The 17,030-nt window shown below is 28.6% G+C and overlaps 3 protein-coding genes and 2 non-coding genes across 8 annotated transcripts; 3 read left to right on the forward strand and 2 right to left on the reverse strand.

Annotated features, from left to right (window-relative positions):
- Positions 1–659: 659 nt before the first annotated feature.
- LOC136997975 (uncharacterized) lies at positions 660–3,354 on the reverse strand. Of its 4 annotated transcripts, none has more exons than XR_010888527.1 (6): positions 3,235–3,354; positions 3,013–3,168; positions 2,145–2,374; positions 1,565–1,774; positions 956–1,480; positions 660–779 (listed from the first exon to the last, which is right to left on the reverse strand). XR_010888527.1 is itself a non-coding variant. In XM_067349565.1 (4 exons), the coding sequence occupies exons 1-4, from the start codon at positions 3,161–3,163 to the stop codon at positions 1,256–1,258; spliced, it is 816 nt and encodes a 271-aa protein (XP_067205666.1). In that variant the 5' UTR covers positions 3,164–3,312; the 3' UTR covers positions 813–1,255. The 4 variants fall into 4 exon arrangements, 1 of the variants encoding a protein (XP_067205666.1); XR_010888528.1 differs by having other exon boundaries at positions 3,258–3,332; XR_010888526.1 differs by having other exon boundaries at positions 3,013–3,312.
- Positions 3,355–3,775: 421 nt separating this feature from the next.
- Positions 3,776–6,991, forward strand: LOC136997974 (zinc finger MYM-type protein 1-like). Its single transcript, XM_067349564.1, has 2 exons — positions 3,776–4,216; positions 4,453–6,991. The coding sequence occupies exons 1-2, from the start codon at positions 3,982–3,984 to the stop codon at positions 5,517–5,519; spliced, it is 1,302 nt and encodes a 433-aa protein (XP_067205665.1). The 5' UTR covers positions 3,776–3,981; the 3' UTR covers positions 5,520–6,991.
- A 511-nt stretch (positions 6,992–7,502) lies between these two features.
- Positions 7,503–10,920, forward strand: LOC105678622 (uncharacterized). Its single transcript, XM_067349219.1, has 2 exons — positions 7,503–7,624; positions 8,265–10,920. Exons 1-2 carry the CDS (start codon positions 7,535–7,537, stop codon positions 10,815–10,817), a joined length of 2,643 nt encoding a protein of 880 aa, XP_067205320.1. The 5' UTR covers positions 7,503–7,534; the 3' UTR covers positions 10,818–10,920.
- Positions 10,921–16,363: 5,443 nt separating this feature from the next.
- Positions 16,364–16,436, reverse strand: TRNAA-GGC (transfer RNA alanine (anticodon GGC)). Its single transcript has one exon. It is a non-coding gene; the product is annotated as a tRNA-Ala (tRNA).
- A 197-nt stretch (positions 16,437–16,633) lies between these two features.
- TRNAA-GGC (transfer RNA alanine (anticodon GGC)) lies at positions 16,634–16,706 on the forward strand. The gene has a single exon. It is a non-coding gene; the product is annotated as a tRNA-Ala (tRNA).
- Positions 16,707–17,030: the final 324 nt, after the last annotated feature.

A 17,030-nucleotide genomic window follows, 5' to 3' on the forward strand; every position in this document is an offset into this window, starting at 1 on the left:
AAACAGTATTCATGAAAAGGAAAAACTTTATTTATTAAACCTTGATAAAGTTTACAAAAACCATCAAAATTTTTATAGCAGTCAATCAATATTTTTTACCAGTACAAAAAAATAAAAAGTCCTTTTTTTTTAATTTTGTAACATTAAATAAATTATATTTAATAAATTATGTTTTAATTTTACGTAACGTAATAGAGGTTGTCTTTTTTTAATTTTAAGCAACTTAAATAATTTTAAATCTAATAGTAAAAAAAAAAAAAAAAAAAATTTTTTTAATTTTAAAAAACGAAATGAGCACAAACACCCGTTCAAAAAAATTACTTGTTTTGGGCATCAGCGTTTTTCAGCTCTCTTTTTATTTCGCCCAGTTTTTGTGACATCGCGGTATTTAGTTCCTTGATAGATTGTGTTACCCACCCTTTTCTTTTTGCCAATTTCATTGCATAATCTGTAAACAAAAACATAATTTTTATACATAAATATATAACATTTTATCGCTATATAAATACGGAAATAATAATTGTGGCATAATTGAAGAATAAATATACATTACTAACCAATGATACTATTTCTTGCGTGCAAGTTTAAAACAAGTGATGTCGTCTTTGTTTTCATGCACTCCGCGGTGACTTGCGCCCGTGAATGTGCAGTTCTTTAAGCTCAAGCTTAAATACGCCTACAATTAGGCGGCGGACAATATGGCTCGCCTTGTGCGACGAACTCAATGCGACTTCCAAAACGCGTTCATTGCAGAACACCCCATCCTGCAGTAAGACCATCTGTAAAATATTAGTAATATTTACTATCATAAATGTTATTTTTTCAATATCAAATATTATTCTTAAGATTGCAATATATATGATCACAATTTCAAGATATGCTTTTTTTAATGTAAAATTGCGTTTAGAAAACATTTAGGAATCTTATTAAAGGCATAGGAACTGTATTATTTTACCTTATCGCCTGGCGAATTTTGTCCTAATAATTGGTCGTTAGATTGCAGATTACGCTCGTCAACTGTAGTTGATGGGTAATCATCATCACTATATTCATCATCATCCATAATCTTATTAGTAGTTTCTTTTGCCTTTATATTTTTGATTTTTGATTTTGAAAGTGATAACACATTAAAATACAAGTATATTATTACAGTATTACAGTATATTATTTTTTTAAGTAAAGTTATTTATTCAAATATATTCATCAATAAATAATCCTCACTAATAATTTTTTAATATTTTCCAATAGTTAAAATTTATTCTTTTCTAAAATTTCTATAATTAAAAAATGCCATACCTAGATCCTGTCGCAAATCCTTATTTTCGTCATCTACTATTGAATAATAATTTCTTGAAAGCTCTTTGGTCTCATTTTTTTTAAGTGCTGGTAACTCAGATTTTTTCCGCGGCTCCAAAACTGGTGCGTTTGACGCTATTTTCATTAATGCCGCGATATCTGATTGCTTCTGCTGTGCATAATGCTGAAATGATAATCAGAGAGTATTATACTGATTCAGTTTGATGAATAGCAATTAATATGTAAAATATTCATAAAATATAATTACCTTTTTTTTTGCGATTTTTTCGGGAGTTGTTAATTCCCTGTTTGACTCATCTTCTGACCACGAAGCATTTTTCGAATCGGGAGAACTACTTAGGTTACTGTTTTCGATGCTGATCGATTTTTCTTTCTTTTGGATATCGATCACTTTTGAAACTTGAGCCTGCATTGCCGAAGAAAGTTTCTCCTGCCAATTTGCACTTTTATTGCTTTTCTGAAAAAAGAGTCATAATTTCATTACATTTTAAGAGATATAGGGATATGTATATTAAAGAAACAAAGTAAAAATTTTAATATATATGATTTAATCAGGGCTGGGCAAACACATTTGAAATACAAAATACAAAATACTAACAATTTTAGTATTTATTGCAAAATATCTTCAATTTTTTAATTTAAAATACAAAATTTTTGTATTTTAAATCGAAAATTAAAAATTAAAAGTATTTTGTATTTTATAATTTAAATACCAAGATTGTGTTAGCATTGTACATTTTGTATTTCAAATATTTTATTGTATTTGAAATACAATTTGAAATACATTTTGCCCAGCCCTGGATTTAATATATATTGAAAATACTTACGGCTCCATTCCCTTTCAATAAAACATTTCGTGGTTTTTTATTCTCGCCCGACAAGAGTTTAGTCTCTGGCGACCACCTTTTTACAGATGCTTTTTTACGACTAGAGCCCAATTCAGACCGATCTATTACTTTCGATGCTTCCGATTTATTGCATTTACTTTTTGACGCGCGTTTATTTTTTTCTTCAGCTTTCAACATTTTTATTTTCTCGTCAATTTTTGTTTCATCATCTATAACATATATGTAAATAATAATGTTTCACTTTAAATGTGTAATAGTCTATATATAGTCTATATAGTCTATAAAATATAAAAATTTTTAACATTTTTTGGATATCGAACATTAACCCTTTGAAACACCATGTTACTCCTAAGCAACACCTGAGAGAATTGGAAAAAAATAGAATTTATTAATGAATCTTCATGCTGTTTGGCATAAATATAGTCGAAGGATACCTGCATCAAAGTACTGATTACATACATATGAATTTGAATAAGAAGTACATATATATAAATAAACAGTTAAATATATAATCTATGATTGAGTTGAGAAGGGTTGCACATCCAGCCATACATTATTTATGTAAATTCGTGGGCAAAGTAACGAGAAATATTTTGTGCTAGGAGATGGCTGGATGATAGATATCCAAAGGCAGATACAATTGTCGCCTTATTCTGTCGCCTTAATATTCTGTATAAATTTTATTACATATTTAATGTTTGATATCCAGAAAATGTTAAAAATTTTTATAATTTTATAGACTATTACATATTTAAGATGGTTAAAACAACAAAAAACATTAAAATATTTATTTATTATATTTTGAAATTTTATGCATATAGTCTTAATTAACATGTTAATTTTTTACCTGATCTCATGATGACGGATCCGTCGTAATGTTTTTTATTCCAGACGAACATAACTTTGTCCCCAGGTCTTATGTTCTCTTCGTCAAAAATGACCGCATTTTCGTGAACCACACAATATGAACCATCTGATTCGCATTGCAGGATGAACATTATTGCTATTAAATAAAAACGACTTTTCTTAATTCTTATTTTACATAATGCAATATTATGAACACACGCACTTTGCAGACACGGAAGTACGCACACGCGTTTCCACAGAGTTTCCTAGCCTCGTGTATAATTTTTGCAGGTTAGAACACGTAGTTGTGGTATTTGTTCGTTCAGCACTGGCGCTCGTACAGAACAAAGGAAAAAATTGTTGAAACAATAAAAGGCGCTTGGCACCTCGATGTCGGCGCAGCGAATCGGCGATACTGGGTAGCGATACTGATGTACTGGGGTGGAGGATGGAGCTCGGCACGTTGGGCTCTACCAGTGATGCGATGTTTCTTACCGGGCTCCCGGCTTCCGAGCCCCACACAAGCGAGAAGCGTGTACATGTGCTGCGCGGAACACTTTGCGCAGCACATGTACGCGCTCATGGGCGGCGACTTTTGTGGGGTGTGTGTGGAGTACTCCACACATGAGAATTTTTCATGTGTGGAATTCCACACATGAAAAATTCTTCATAAACAACTTTTTGAAAATAACAAGTGTTAAACTAAAAATAATTAAATTTTTTTTGAACTTTTATTTCGATGAAAATTTCAATTACACACACTGAGCAAACCAAGCGCGGCCGATAAAATATTCACGCAGTACGCAGTTCTCTTTTATAGTTCGTATTTTTCTACGCGAAGAGCGCTAGTCTATAGCTTTCGTGCATCTTAGCGACTAGTCTTTATTTGTTTCGGAATATATGAGTGAGAGAGACAGAACCCAATCGCCGTTGTGTGTGTACATGTACATTTGTGAGACCGACACATACAATGGAAAGGTATATAATACGAGTGAGAAATAATACAGATACAGCCTTTGAAAATGTTGAACCACGAAACGATCTATCAATCTCTATCAATACAAAAGAATCTCGAGGTGAAGCGGCGTGTGTCTCTGACTCCGATTGTCCGGAGAAACAAAACATGAAAGAAAATGACACGAGTGCAATAAATTGTTTGCAAGAGACCAAATTTAGTAAAACTTCAGATCAAAACAATAATCAAGGTATGAATATAATAACCAATTTAAATACATAATAACTGTTAATAATTATTTCAATTCCCTATATTTTCTATAATTTATTACATTTTTTAGAATTTTTGCGTGAAAATACAGCTAAATTTTTTAATAAATAAATATATATATTTTCGATACAAGAGTATAGAGTATATATTTAAAACATGATATTTAATACATATTTAATAAATTCTCACGAATATATTTAATTGATTTCGTTACAGATAAAGATATTCCTAAAGCTTTTAAACGATGGACAAAAGAATTTTCGTGGTTAAATTTAAATGTCGACAGAAAAGCAATTTGCATAATATGCACACAAGCGATAGATCTGAAGTTGACACTGCCATTTAACACTCAATCCATGAATGCAAAAGAAGCGTTTGTAACCAAAGGTTACAGTAACTGGAAAAACGCGGCTTCTCGCTTCAAAAATCATGAGAAAAGCGATTTTCACCTTTCAGCTGTAATTGGTTTAAATAATCTGAAGAAACCGACTGTTATTCAACATATGTCATCCGCTAAACAAACTGAAATGGTAGAGGCTCGAGAGGCCCTTCGTAAAATATTTTCTACTATAAATTTTTTAGCTCGACAAGGATTAGCTTTTCGTGGAAAAACCGACGAATCTTCTAATGTATTAAAATTACTGCAATTACGAGCCGAAGACGTCTCCATACTTAAGAAGTGGCTTGGACAAACGAAATTTAAGTGGACTCATAAAGATTCAATAAATGAAATTCTTCATTTGATGGCAAAGGAAATTTTAAACAAACAACTTGCAAAAATTAAAAAAGCCAAATATTTTTCTATAATAATCGATGAAACATCTGATATTACACGATTCGAGCAAGTGTCCTTTTCGATAAGAATCGTACTGGACGATATGACAATAGAAGAAATATTCATGGGATTTTACGAAACGCCAAGTACGACAGCTGAAATATTATTTAACATAGTGAAAGATATTTTGGCTCGATTTGATCTGGATATCCATAACTTAAGAGGACAATGTTATGACGGAGCGGCTAATGTAAGCGGAAGAATTACAGGATTACAGGCACGCATTAAAGAAAGTGAACCGCGAGCTTTATACGTGCACTGTAATGCTCACAATCTAAATTTAGTAGTACAAGACGGGATGCAGTGTATATCCAGCGTAAAAAATTTCATTGGTGTGGTAAAGGAGCTCATCAATTTTATACGAGATTCCCCTAAGCGCCAAGGACATTTTAAAGAATTGCAATCAGATATCAGTCCTGCGCTTACACAGTTTTGCCCAACTAGGTGAGAATTAAGATAACACTGAAATAAAATATTCGATAATATTTTATAAAACATAAAATATTCGCAATTACATTGTACATATACATATATGTATACATGTACTGAATGTATTAAATGTACTTAACATTGTTTTTCCTTCTGAGAAAGTGCTTTCTTTTGATTAATTTTTTTTAACAACGGTTTATGAATGATCACATTTTAATTAAAAATTGAATAATATTGAATCTTAGGAATAAATGATAAATTCTGCTATATATATGTATATAAACTAATTTAGATTTACGAATTATTAACGTTTGTTATATTTTCGATTTATTAGGTGGTGTATGCGTGTAAAATCTTTAAGAACGCTGTATGAACCAAGCAATTATGAAGCAGCTCGACTGTTATTTGAGTCTGATTCAACATTTCATTGTAGCAACTATGCAAAAGCTCTTGGATTTTTACATCATCTCGAAAGTTTTGAATTTTATTTTAATCTAAGTTTTATGATTAGAATTTTTGGAGTTATCGAAACTTTAAACACTAACTTGCAAAAAACGGATTTAAACATTCAAAGATCACACGAGATGGTAAAAAATGTAATTTCGATATTTTCAAAATCCCGAAAGAATAATTTCGAGTCGATATGGGAAGAAACTATTACTAACGCTAAGCAACTAGGACTAGAAGATCCTAAACTACCGCGGCTTCGTAAGATTCCAAAACGATTGGAAAATACTGATAATAGTCATGTTTTTTTAACGCCAAAAGCATATTATAAACATGTATATTTACAAGTACATGACCAAGTCTTCGCATCTTTAAATGAAAGATTTTCAACCCAAACCATGAACTTTTTAAAAGAAATGGAAAATGTTGCAATCGGAAATAATAAATATAACGAAAGTGAAATTGAGAATGCTCTTGCAGAATACAAGAATGATTTTGATATTCAGAAGCTCGCACTCCATCGGAGAATGTTTTTCGACATACTACACAGCCGAAAATTAACGGTGACATCTCTCGGAGACGTTGTTACAATTCTTCGAAAAGATAAGATCGTGAGAAACTTGGTTTCGGAGTATACAAAACTAATTCAAATACTATTAACAATACCGGTGACGTCGTGTACTGCAGAACGTTCTTTTTCTGCTTTGAGAAGATTAAAAACATATTTGCGTTCTACGATGCAGCAAGTTCGGTTGAATTCAGCAGCTATATTGCATATGCATTCCGAGATTGCTGAAACTTTAGATATTGATGCACTTATGGATGAATTTATTATAAAAAATAAAATTCGGAGTACAACGTTTGCTCTACGAAATTAAATTTTTTATTAAATTTTTTTCATTAAGTTTTGTTTCGTGAGTTTAAGTATGTTTCAAGTTAAACTATAAATATGTATAAAATATTTACAATTTTGTTGCTCATCATTGTGTATAATTTCTTATAATAAAAAAATTTTAATATGAAAATTAAATTAATTCTGAAAACTTTTTGTCCCCCCCCCCCCCCCAACCCTTACGATCAAGTTGTCCAACTCCACACATGGCGAACCGACAAATCGCCGCCAATGTACGCGCTTCTCGCTTGTGTGGGGCTCGAGAGCCAGGAGCCCGGTAGGAAATATCGCATCCCTGGGCTCAACACTCTACAGTCGTAACGCGGGAAAGAACGATTTTTTTTGACAGATCAATAACAATGACTTTCAATAAAGACACGCGTGTGTAGCAATGGCAATTATTTTGTTATATTAGATATATCATATCATTGAAAATATTAATTTCAAATACATAATACATAAACCTAATATAATCATAAATTCATAGTTTTCTATAGCTATCAGAAAAGTTCTGGTTCCCGCGTTGTGACTGTACGGACTGCGTAGACCACAGTGCCCGCAGCGGCTATATGTGCAAAGCTGATCAGTTGATCATGGTTGCACTGGCAGTGACATGCAAGTATAGCGTACAGAGCAAAAGTATCAACTGAAAGATTTTTACTCAATTTTTTATCAAATATCCATACGCATAAAAAATGTCAAACGATATTCGTGATTATGATGAACCAGTGGCGAAAAAGAAATTATATCATTCTCACCCTTGGAAGATTGATGGAAACCTTTCGGTACGTATATACACAGTTTCATTTATAATGACATTCTCTTAATGCACTTATTGTAACTTTGGTCCTTTATATTTATTTCATATTAAAATATGTGAGTGCGATTGGCAGGAAATTTTCATATATATTACTTAAAAAAAAAATACTTTTCATACGCTAAAAATTGAACTATTTCAAGCCGCTGTAACTCGGCGAAAAATCATCGTAGACAAAAAATTAACAAAGCATTTTGAAGTTTGAAGTTTTAACTTTAACGTACTATCGATAGTTTTTGTAATTTTTTGTCTGCGATAATTTTTCGCCGAGTAATGATATATAACTTGTAAAAATACAGGTTTAGTTTTAAAATCATGAAAGATAAAAATATTTAAAAAATCTGTCGATAGCACGTGCTATCCTTCCTTGTTTCGTGCTTTAAAAAAGAACGCATCGCTTTGTTCCTTAAAATTATGTATTTTTGTAGCTTTATAGCTGGATATAAAAAAATTTTTTTCGGACTTTTTGGGGACAATATATTAATATATATATATATTTATATAGAACTTATTTTCTGGTGCAAATATTAACATAATATTCATGTTTCATTTATGTATGTATATATATTTATATATATTTAATAAATTATATTTTTTTTTATATATAGATCCCTCTAAGAACATTACAAAGGTGGCGGAATAAAGTAAGGGCTTCTTTGGATGAAAATAATTCCATTATATTTGTAGAAGAAGGCTCATCTACAGGTATCAAGGATCAGACCGTACATGAAAGCAATAGCTCAGCTGACTCGGAAGAAAAAAGCCTACTACTAGTAGATGACGATGGCAGCGAATTGGAAGAAAACGATGATGATGAAGGAGCAGAAGAAGACGCTGAAGGTGAAGAAGAAGAAGAAGAAGAAGTTGAAGGAGAAGAAGAAGATGAAGAAGAAAATGAAGAAAGCAAAAATGAAGAAGAGGATGAAAATAATGTTAGTGACATTGAGAGGAACTGCAGTTCGGAGAGTAGTTATGAGGTTGGTGACAATCAAGACAATCAAAATGACGAGGTAGTTGAAACATATAGTATGTTGTATGAGAATAGCCCAAAAAGTACAGATGAATGTGTCTTAGTTGTTTTCGAATTGTACATTAAACACAGGATGACGAAAGAGAATTTAAAAAATACTTTGTTGACAATTTGTAATATGCTTCCACAGCCGAATAATATGCCTAAATCTTGTTTTCAGTTATTTCAGTATACTCGAAACATCGCTCCTCAGTGCTCTGTCACGGAACACTTCTATTGTAAAACGTGTCTTTTTTATGATAATAATATCTTTGTTAACAACTGTTGCCGAGTATGTTTATCAGGCGGCGGTAGATCGGTATTTTATGAATTGGATATATCGCAGCAAATTAGACATATGTTTGAGCATAGAAATCTTGCTGAGATTTTAAATCAATCGAAGTGTCGTGATCGCGATCCAAATGTAATTAGCGACATTACTGATGGAACAGAATATATTAGAGTAAATTGTAGAAGGGAAAAAGGAGTGTATGATTTAACTTTAATATTAAATACTGATGGTGTTTCATTAATGAAAAGTTCAAAGGCTCAGTTTTGGCCATTAATGTTTATGATAGCTGAAATCCCAGAGTATCTTCGGGAATCTTTCTTAGTCGTCACTGGTTTGTGGTATGATGAACGCAAACCGTTAATGAATACTTATCTTCAACCGTTTTGTTCAAAATTACAAGATTGTTTTAATGCCGGCGTTAATTGGATTGATCCAAAGACTAATGAGAGTGGCAATTCTAAAATTGTAGCTCCATTGATAGTGGCTGATGCCCCATGCAGAGCAGAGATGCAAAATATTTCCTATTATAACGGACGTTTTGGCTGTAATAATTGCGAAATTAAAACCAAAAAGTGTACAGTTGTGGAAACTGGTAAAAAGCGGATTCGTATATATCCTTTCATCAACGAAATTACTCTAAGAACAGGAGAAAAGATGGAAAAACAAGGGAAAAAAGCAGCCAAACAGAATACTATTATTAAAGGTGTAAAAGGAAGATCAATTATTGCAGCTCTACCCCTTATTGATGTAGGTACATGTTTCATGCCTGAATACATGCATTCTGTTCTTTTGGGAGTTGTGAAGCAATTTATGGTTCTTTGGTTCGAAAAAACTGGAGATTGGAATGTGAAACATTTTATGGCTGAAATTGATACCAGATTATTAAACATCTTACCTCCGGATACATTTAGTCGCTTACCACGAAGTATATTCCATTTCAAGTCTTATAAGGCATCCGAATTCTATAATTGGCTCTTATTTTATTCAGTCCCTATTATGATTGATTATTTACCAGAAAAGTATTTCCAACATTGGCTTCTTCTCGTCATAGCTATATTCACGTTATTGCAAAAAAATATTAAGAAAGTACCAGATCTTGATGAAGCAGAATATTTGCTTAAATTATTTGTAAGGGACATTGAAATTTTATATGATGACCGTCAGTTAACATACAATGTTCATCAGCTGTTACACCTTACCCTCTGTGTGAGACGTTGGGGTCCTCTGTGGGCTAATTCAGCATTTCCATTCGAAAATTTTAATGGATTTCTTTCAAATTTTGTACATGGCTCGAAACATATCGGCAAAGAAATTGCAAATAATTTACAAATAGTTAACGGAGTTCAAATTCTAAGAAACAAAGTTAATAAAATTAATAGATCTAATTCGACCCTACAAAAAGATAATGAAGTTAATGGTAATAGCGTGAAAGTAACGTTAAGTGACTCTGAGAGGGAATTGCTAATAGCGCATCAGTTTAGTGTAACTAATATACTAATGTATGCCAGAGCTACAATTTCTAGTAAAACATATACCTCTGAAATTTATAAGAAAATAAAAAGTAATAGTTACACTGTTTACATTAACTTTCAAGATAAATCTAATATTTATGGATCAATCAGATTCTTCTTCAAATCTAAAGGCGTGGTATATTTTATACTTCGTCAATTTTTCGTGAAACATGTAAATATTATTTATAATCAGGATACAATGATGAAGGTCAAGCATGTAATACCTGTGGAAGAAAATAGGCATCAATTTGTTATAATTAATTCAAATGACATAAACTTTATGCATAAAGTTGTGAAAATTGAAAATTTTATATGCAAACAACCAAATTTTCTTTCTAAAGTCTTATGATTATTATGATCAAATCATACTTCTGTTATATACAGCACATAATATATCGAATCATAATAAGTTCCTGTGTATGTACTTTACTTTATATGTAACTGCGTTTTTTTACTGTAACACACATTTATATATAATATATTAAAAATATATAATTAATTTTATAAGATATTATATATATATATATATATATATATATATATATATATATATATATATAATATATACACCGCCGCCTGAGTTTAATATTCTGCAGGATTTATCGTATAATGTTGTGTATATTTTATAATTATAGCTATTTATAATAAAAACAAAATGTTTTATCAAGAATAATTAATATTATATTTTATATTCATAATTTATATATCCGGAAAAATGCCTTATAAAGTCGTATATGATTATGTCTGCACATGTATAAATTTGTGTAAATCAGTATGACACCATACATTCCAAGTATGAATGTATACGAACATATGCGATCATGTATGACCGTACGAATAAGAATTCCGTTACGGTACGGAATCGTATATGATCATGTATGATCATATAGTAGCTTGCATACAATCATATATGGTTTTTTATAAATTCATGTATTAATGAATATGACCATATACGATTATGCATGCTCATATACGACCATGCAAGATCGGACAATGTATTGTATGGAATGGTGTATGATCATGCATAGTCGTAAACAGTCTGCACACACAACACGTATGGTTCCATACAAATACATGTTCGAATGTATATGATCATGCATGGTTATATATACAACCATTCATGAATATATATAATTATACATAATAATATATTATCATTCAAAATTATGTAACATTTCATGTATACTTTTGTATGCTCATATATAATTATATAAAATCAAGCGTGAACGTTTTTTCCCGGGTAGTCAGATTTAAGATCATCTTAAGAGCAGTCTTGGGTCTTAAGATCTCGTTCAACTAATGAAATGGCTGCAAATGACGATCTTAATAAATATAAGATCTGACTATGAATACCGGCCATAGTCCCATGTCGAAAGTCATTTTTCATTCAAATATAATGCACTGCATTTTGTGCATGATTTTCTTCAAATTAATATGCCACACGTATATATGTATATACATAGTATCATATATAGAACACGAATATTAAATATTAAATTAATGTTAAATAATAATTAAATAGTTGTCTTTTAAAATTATTTTAAATAATAATAAATTAAAAATAAATATTAAAATAATGAGAAAAAAGATATTTAATAAATGTTGAATAAAATATAAATGTCTTTTTAAATCATTTTTTCACATAGAGAATTAATGTAAAATAAACATGAAATAAAATAAATGTAAAATAACTGTTTCTTTAAACCATTTTATTTTAAATGAAGAATTAATGTAAAATAAACATATATTAAATTAATGTGAAATAAATGTTAAATAAATATTTGTCGAATCATTATTTCAAGTGAATAATATAAATATAACATAAACGTTAAATAAACGTTAGATAAATGTTTTTTGAAATTATTATTTCAAATAAATAATTAATGTAACATAAACATTAAATAAACTTTAAATAAACGTTAAATAAACATTTAAAAAATGTTATTTGAAATCATTATTTCAGATGAATAATGAATGTAACATAAACATTAAATAAACGTTAAATAAACGTTAGATAAATGTTTTTTGAAATAGTTATTTCAAATAAATAATTAATGTAAAATAAATCTTAAATAAACGTTAAATAAATATTTTTCTCTGAATCATTATTTTAAATAAATAATTAATAAAAAATAAATATAAAATAAACGTTAAATAAATATTATTTTGAAAATGAATCGTACAAATAAATAATTGAAAAAAAATAAATATTAAAAAAACATTTTAAAAACATTGTCTGCTGATTGGGTATGATCAGATATATGTTTTATATCTTCTATCGAACTAATTGATGATAAGAAACTATTGTATTTTGACTTTTCTGATTCGAAATATATTTCGATGTCATTCTTGAGTTTCTTTATTTCTTCTGGATATAAATCATATTTGGTAATCATTTCCTTTAGTTTTTCATTTGTTTCATATAAATCTACAAGCATATTATCTTTATATATCGAAGAGTACTCGTAATTTTTATCCTTCAAGTTCGATATTATACTGTTATCAATTAATTTCTCATATTCTTTTATATCTTTTTCAATATTATCTATATGGTTGGAATTTTCATTCAAACTAAAATAGATTTTTAAAATATAATAATATCGTAAATTAAAGTTATCAAAATTATCTAATATAAAACTGTTATATACTGACTTAAATGAATTGTTTATTGTCATATTATTCTTTCTGCAATAATCACCGAGTACAAAGAAATAACTAATAGTACTTATCGTTTCAAAATAATAGATTTTTTTCTCGTATTTTAACAATTTATTCATAATATTGGTATTGTCTATATTCCTTATACTATTTAATATTACATTACTTGAAATAATAGGCTTTTGCAATTCTTTCGTAAAATCATCCAGTGTTATTTCGTTATTAATATATTTTTTAATATACTTAAAATGTTTTTTAAAATAAACATCTTCTAAAAAATTAGATATGTCTTCTAATTTTTTATCAATACCTTTTTTCCTTATTTCTGTTATGAAATTATAATATTCATTTTCCAGTTTTGATATATCTTGCATTTCTTTTTTTGTAAATATATCTTGTATAATATTATTTATTTTTTTATAAAACTCTAAGTATTGTATATATATTTCTATATATATACTATTATCTTCTTCATCTAAAGCATTTAAAATTAAATGTTTTACATTATTAATAGAAATAATATTTTTAAGGTTATAAGTATCTAATTCACTCTTTTTTTTATAATATTATTTAAATTAGGAAAACTGATATTAAAAATTCCCGGAAAATAAAACAAACTCATTTAAGATGAATAAAAATATATTCAGAACAGACTTTACTACAAACGAAATAAAAGAAGCTGTGTTTAGTTATATTAATATTAAAAAAAAAGTGAATTTGATGAAGTATATAATTCTCAGTTAAATTTTAACTACAATAAAGATATATGCTGGTACTGTAACAGGAAAATAGAGAAATATATTTGGGATAGAAAAAGGTATGGATTTTTCTGCTCTATAATGTGCAGTGAAGTGTTTTTTGGAAATATATGGACTATGTTTAATTATGTAGATAAAGTAGATATAAATTTGGTTCCCATAAATATTATAGAAAATAAAGATGATATCTTCAGACTTATAGATGACACAAAAGATTTTTCTAAATTCAAAGGATATTTCTATGAAAATAATAATAATTATTATTTTCACTTAAAAGCATTTAAAGATTTTAATATTTTATATGATAAATTAATTAAAATAGTATTGATATATAATAATAAAAGGTGTTTATCATGCAATAGTGAAATAGAAAACAATCATAATATTCTAAAATGTGATAATCTATTTATAAGTTTTTGTTCGGTGATTTGTAAAGGCTCGTATTTAAAATTGTTAGAACGATATATATATATAGATGAACAAATTAATATTTACATACCACCAATAATATTTTTTGAAGACAGCAGTGAAATTATCAACATAATAAAAAATGTTTCTGACACGTATATATATGGAGGGTTGGATTGTATAACGTCAGATAATAAAATAAAAATAACAATATTGACAAAAAGGTAAAAATTACTGATAGTCTGTGCTATTTTCAATTTTATATAAAGAGTTGGTTATCATTTTTGGTTTATAATTGGTATATTTTATTTTGTCTACCTCAATTACGTTATTAAAATAATTATTAGTTATAGTATAAATAAACATATTCCACAAATCTTCTTTTTCGTCTTTTACAGTTGGCTTTAAAGTATTATTCAACCCATAAAGCTTAAACATATTACTTAATATTAGGTTATAGCTTATCGAATCAAGCTTATTTTTTGAATATAGGAAATTAATAAAAGACAAAAATAATATCTCTATATTGTTTTTCATATCAGTTGGTATGTATATTTTCTTCTCGTTATTTTCTAACTTATTTAAAATATTATATACCATCTTGTAATCTTTTAACTTGTTGGAATTTTTCTTCAATATACTACATATCAATGATTGATTTATAAATTTTTTTTCTATATTGTTTTCTTCTATAGAATCATATATTATCTCCATAATATCTTCAATATTATATTGTTTTGAAATATCTTTCATAACATTGTTAAAATGGATTTTTTTATTGTTGAAAGTTTTACTTTTGCTAGATTTTTTAGTTGTACTTGAAAACAGAACATTACATTCTTTACAGAGATAACCATTATTGACATTAATACACGAGTATGATAAACATTTATGGCACTTATATGTTTCCATTTATTAATCAATTCTAATTTTAAACAAATATTATAAATAAATGGAGGGTATTTTTTTAAATAATATAAACAAGGAAATATTAGAAATATATAGTGATATTATTAATAACAAAAAAGATATAAAAAATAGCTCGTTAAAAAGTATACTTGAAAGCTTTTCAAAAAAATATCATAAAAAATTAGATGACAACAAGAAATTAAGTAACTTTATAGTTAATGAAATAAATTATAATGGAAAGTTTAATCTTATCGAAATATCTAAAAGAATAAAAATACTATTGTATCATAATATTATTCCACAAGAAATAAAAAATAAAAACATAAGAGATGTATTATTATCTGAGAAAATTTTAAGTTTTAGTGATATATCAGATATTAAATTGGATTGTGTTAAGGTTTTACTATCTAATATTATTCAAAATATATTAAGATTTTTTATAATAAAAACTATAGAAGGAGAAATTGAAATTAATAAATTATTTGTAAAATTTGATTCAAGAAAGATAAATGACTCTTTAGGATGTTACATAGATATGTATTACGGGATAGAATATCTTATAATTACAGAAGTATTAACAAAATTATTAAGTTTGTATTTTATGTCTAAAACACTTGAAAAAGGAGGAAGTAGAATGATAGTTGAGAGAACGACTGTAGATAATTTAAATAAGTTATACGAGCTTATATCAAGAAATGATGTAAGATACAGAAACGATTTCAAAAATATCTTCATACGCATATCAAATAGTATAACTGACAAATTTCAAGGAGGAAGTAAAAGTATTCACGATATTATTAATAAGATAAAGAATAAAACAATTTTAAAAGAAGAATTACTTTAAGACCCAGAATTATGCGGTGCTATCAATGTTTCTTTAGGAGAGATAAAAATTCCTAAATTAGAACCTTATAATGTTGATAAATAATGAAAATGGCGATAAGAGCCGTTGCAGGATGTTAGTGCTAAATTTTTAATTTTTCTTAAAGAAATTAGTAAATTAGTCTACAAGAGACAGTTAAAATTGTACACCGATCTCAATTCGAGATACTTAAAGTGTACGAAATTTTAAAGTACATTGTTCTCATATATCGAGAAACTTTAATGTACGTATAGGAATTATTGTAAAGAAAGGAAGAGAGAAAAAATATCAGGGCGCGAGTGGCTAAGCCGGGAATTGAACCCGGGTCTTTCGCTTGCCGGGCGAATGTTCTGACCATTAAACTACTCAGACCCCACGCTTCTAACATTTATTTCTCCTAGATTAGGAAATCAACAATGCTGTAGGACATAAACGCGTCATAATGCCCGCGTGATTTAAAACTTTAAAACACATATAATGGAAGGCTCCATATGTTTAACAAACCATATGTTTGTGTCCTACAGCATTGTTGATTTCCTAATCTAGGAGAAATAAATGTTAGAAGCGTGGGGTCTGAGTAGTTTAATGGTCAGAACATTCGCCCGGCAAGCGAAAGACCCGGGTTCAATTCCCGGCTTAGCCACTCGCGCCCTGATATTTTTTCTCTCTTCCTTTCTTTACAATAATTCCTATACGTACATTAAAGTTTCTCGATATATGAGAACAATGTACTTTAAAATTTCGTACACTTTAAGTATCTCGAATTGAGATCGGTGTACAATTTTAACTGTCTCTTGTAGACTAATTTACTAATTTCTTTAAGAAAAATTAAAAATTTAGCACTAACATCCTGCAACGGCTCTTATCGCCATTTTCATTATTTATCGTTTGTTAAACATATGGAGCCTTCCATTATATGTGTTTTAAAACTTATAATGTTGATAAAGAAAAATTTGTAACTAAAAGT

The sequence above is a fragment of the Linepithema humile genome, chromosome 2 (genome assembly GCF_040581485.1).
Source record: "Linepithema humile isolate Giens D197 chromosome 2, Lhum_UNIL_v1.0, whole genome shotgun sequence".
Taxonomy (NCBI): domain Eukaryota; kingdom Metazoa; phylum Arthropoda; class Insecta; order Hymenoptera; family Formicidae; genus Linepithema; species Linepithema humile.

Coding starts and splice junctions, on each gene's coding strand:
- LOC136997975 (XM_067349565.1), bottom strand. CDS start 3,163: ATGTTCATCCTGCAATGCGAATCAGATGGTTCATATTGTGTGGTTCAC. Junction 2,375..3,012: donor ATCCGTCATCATGAGATCAG/GTAAAAAATTAA, acceptor TATATGTTATAG/ATGATGAAACAAAAATTGAC. Junction 1,775..2,144: donor TATTGAAAGGGAATGGAGCC/GTAAGTATTTTC, acceptor CTCTTTTTTCAG/AAAAGCAATAAAAGTGCAAA.
- LOC105678622 (XM_067349219.1), top strand. CDS start 7,535: ATGTCAAACGATATTCGTGATTATGATGAACCAGTGGCGAAAAAGAAA. Junction 7,625..8,264: donor AGATTGATGGAAACCTTTCG/GTACGTATATAC, acceptor TTTTATATATAG/ATCCCTCTAAGAACATTACA.
- LOC136997974 (XM_067349564.1), top strand. CDS start 3,982: ATGGAAAGGTATATAATACGAGTGAGAAATAATACAGATACAGCCTTT. Junction 4,217..4,452: donor AGATCAAAACAATAATCAAG/GTATGAATATAA, acceptor ATTTCGTTACAG/ATAAAGATATTCCTAAAGCT.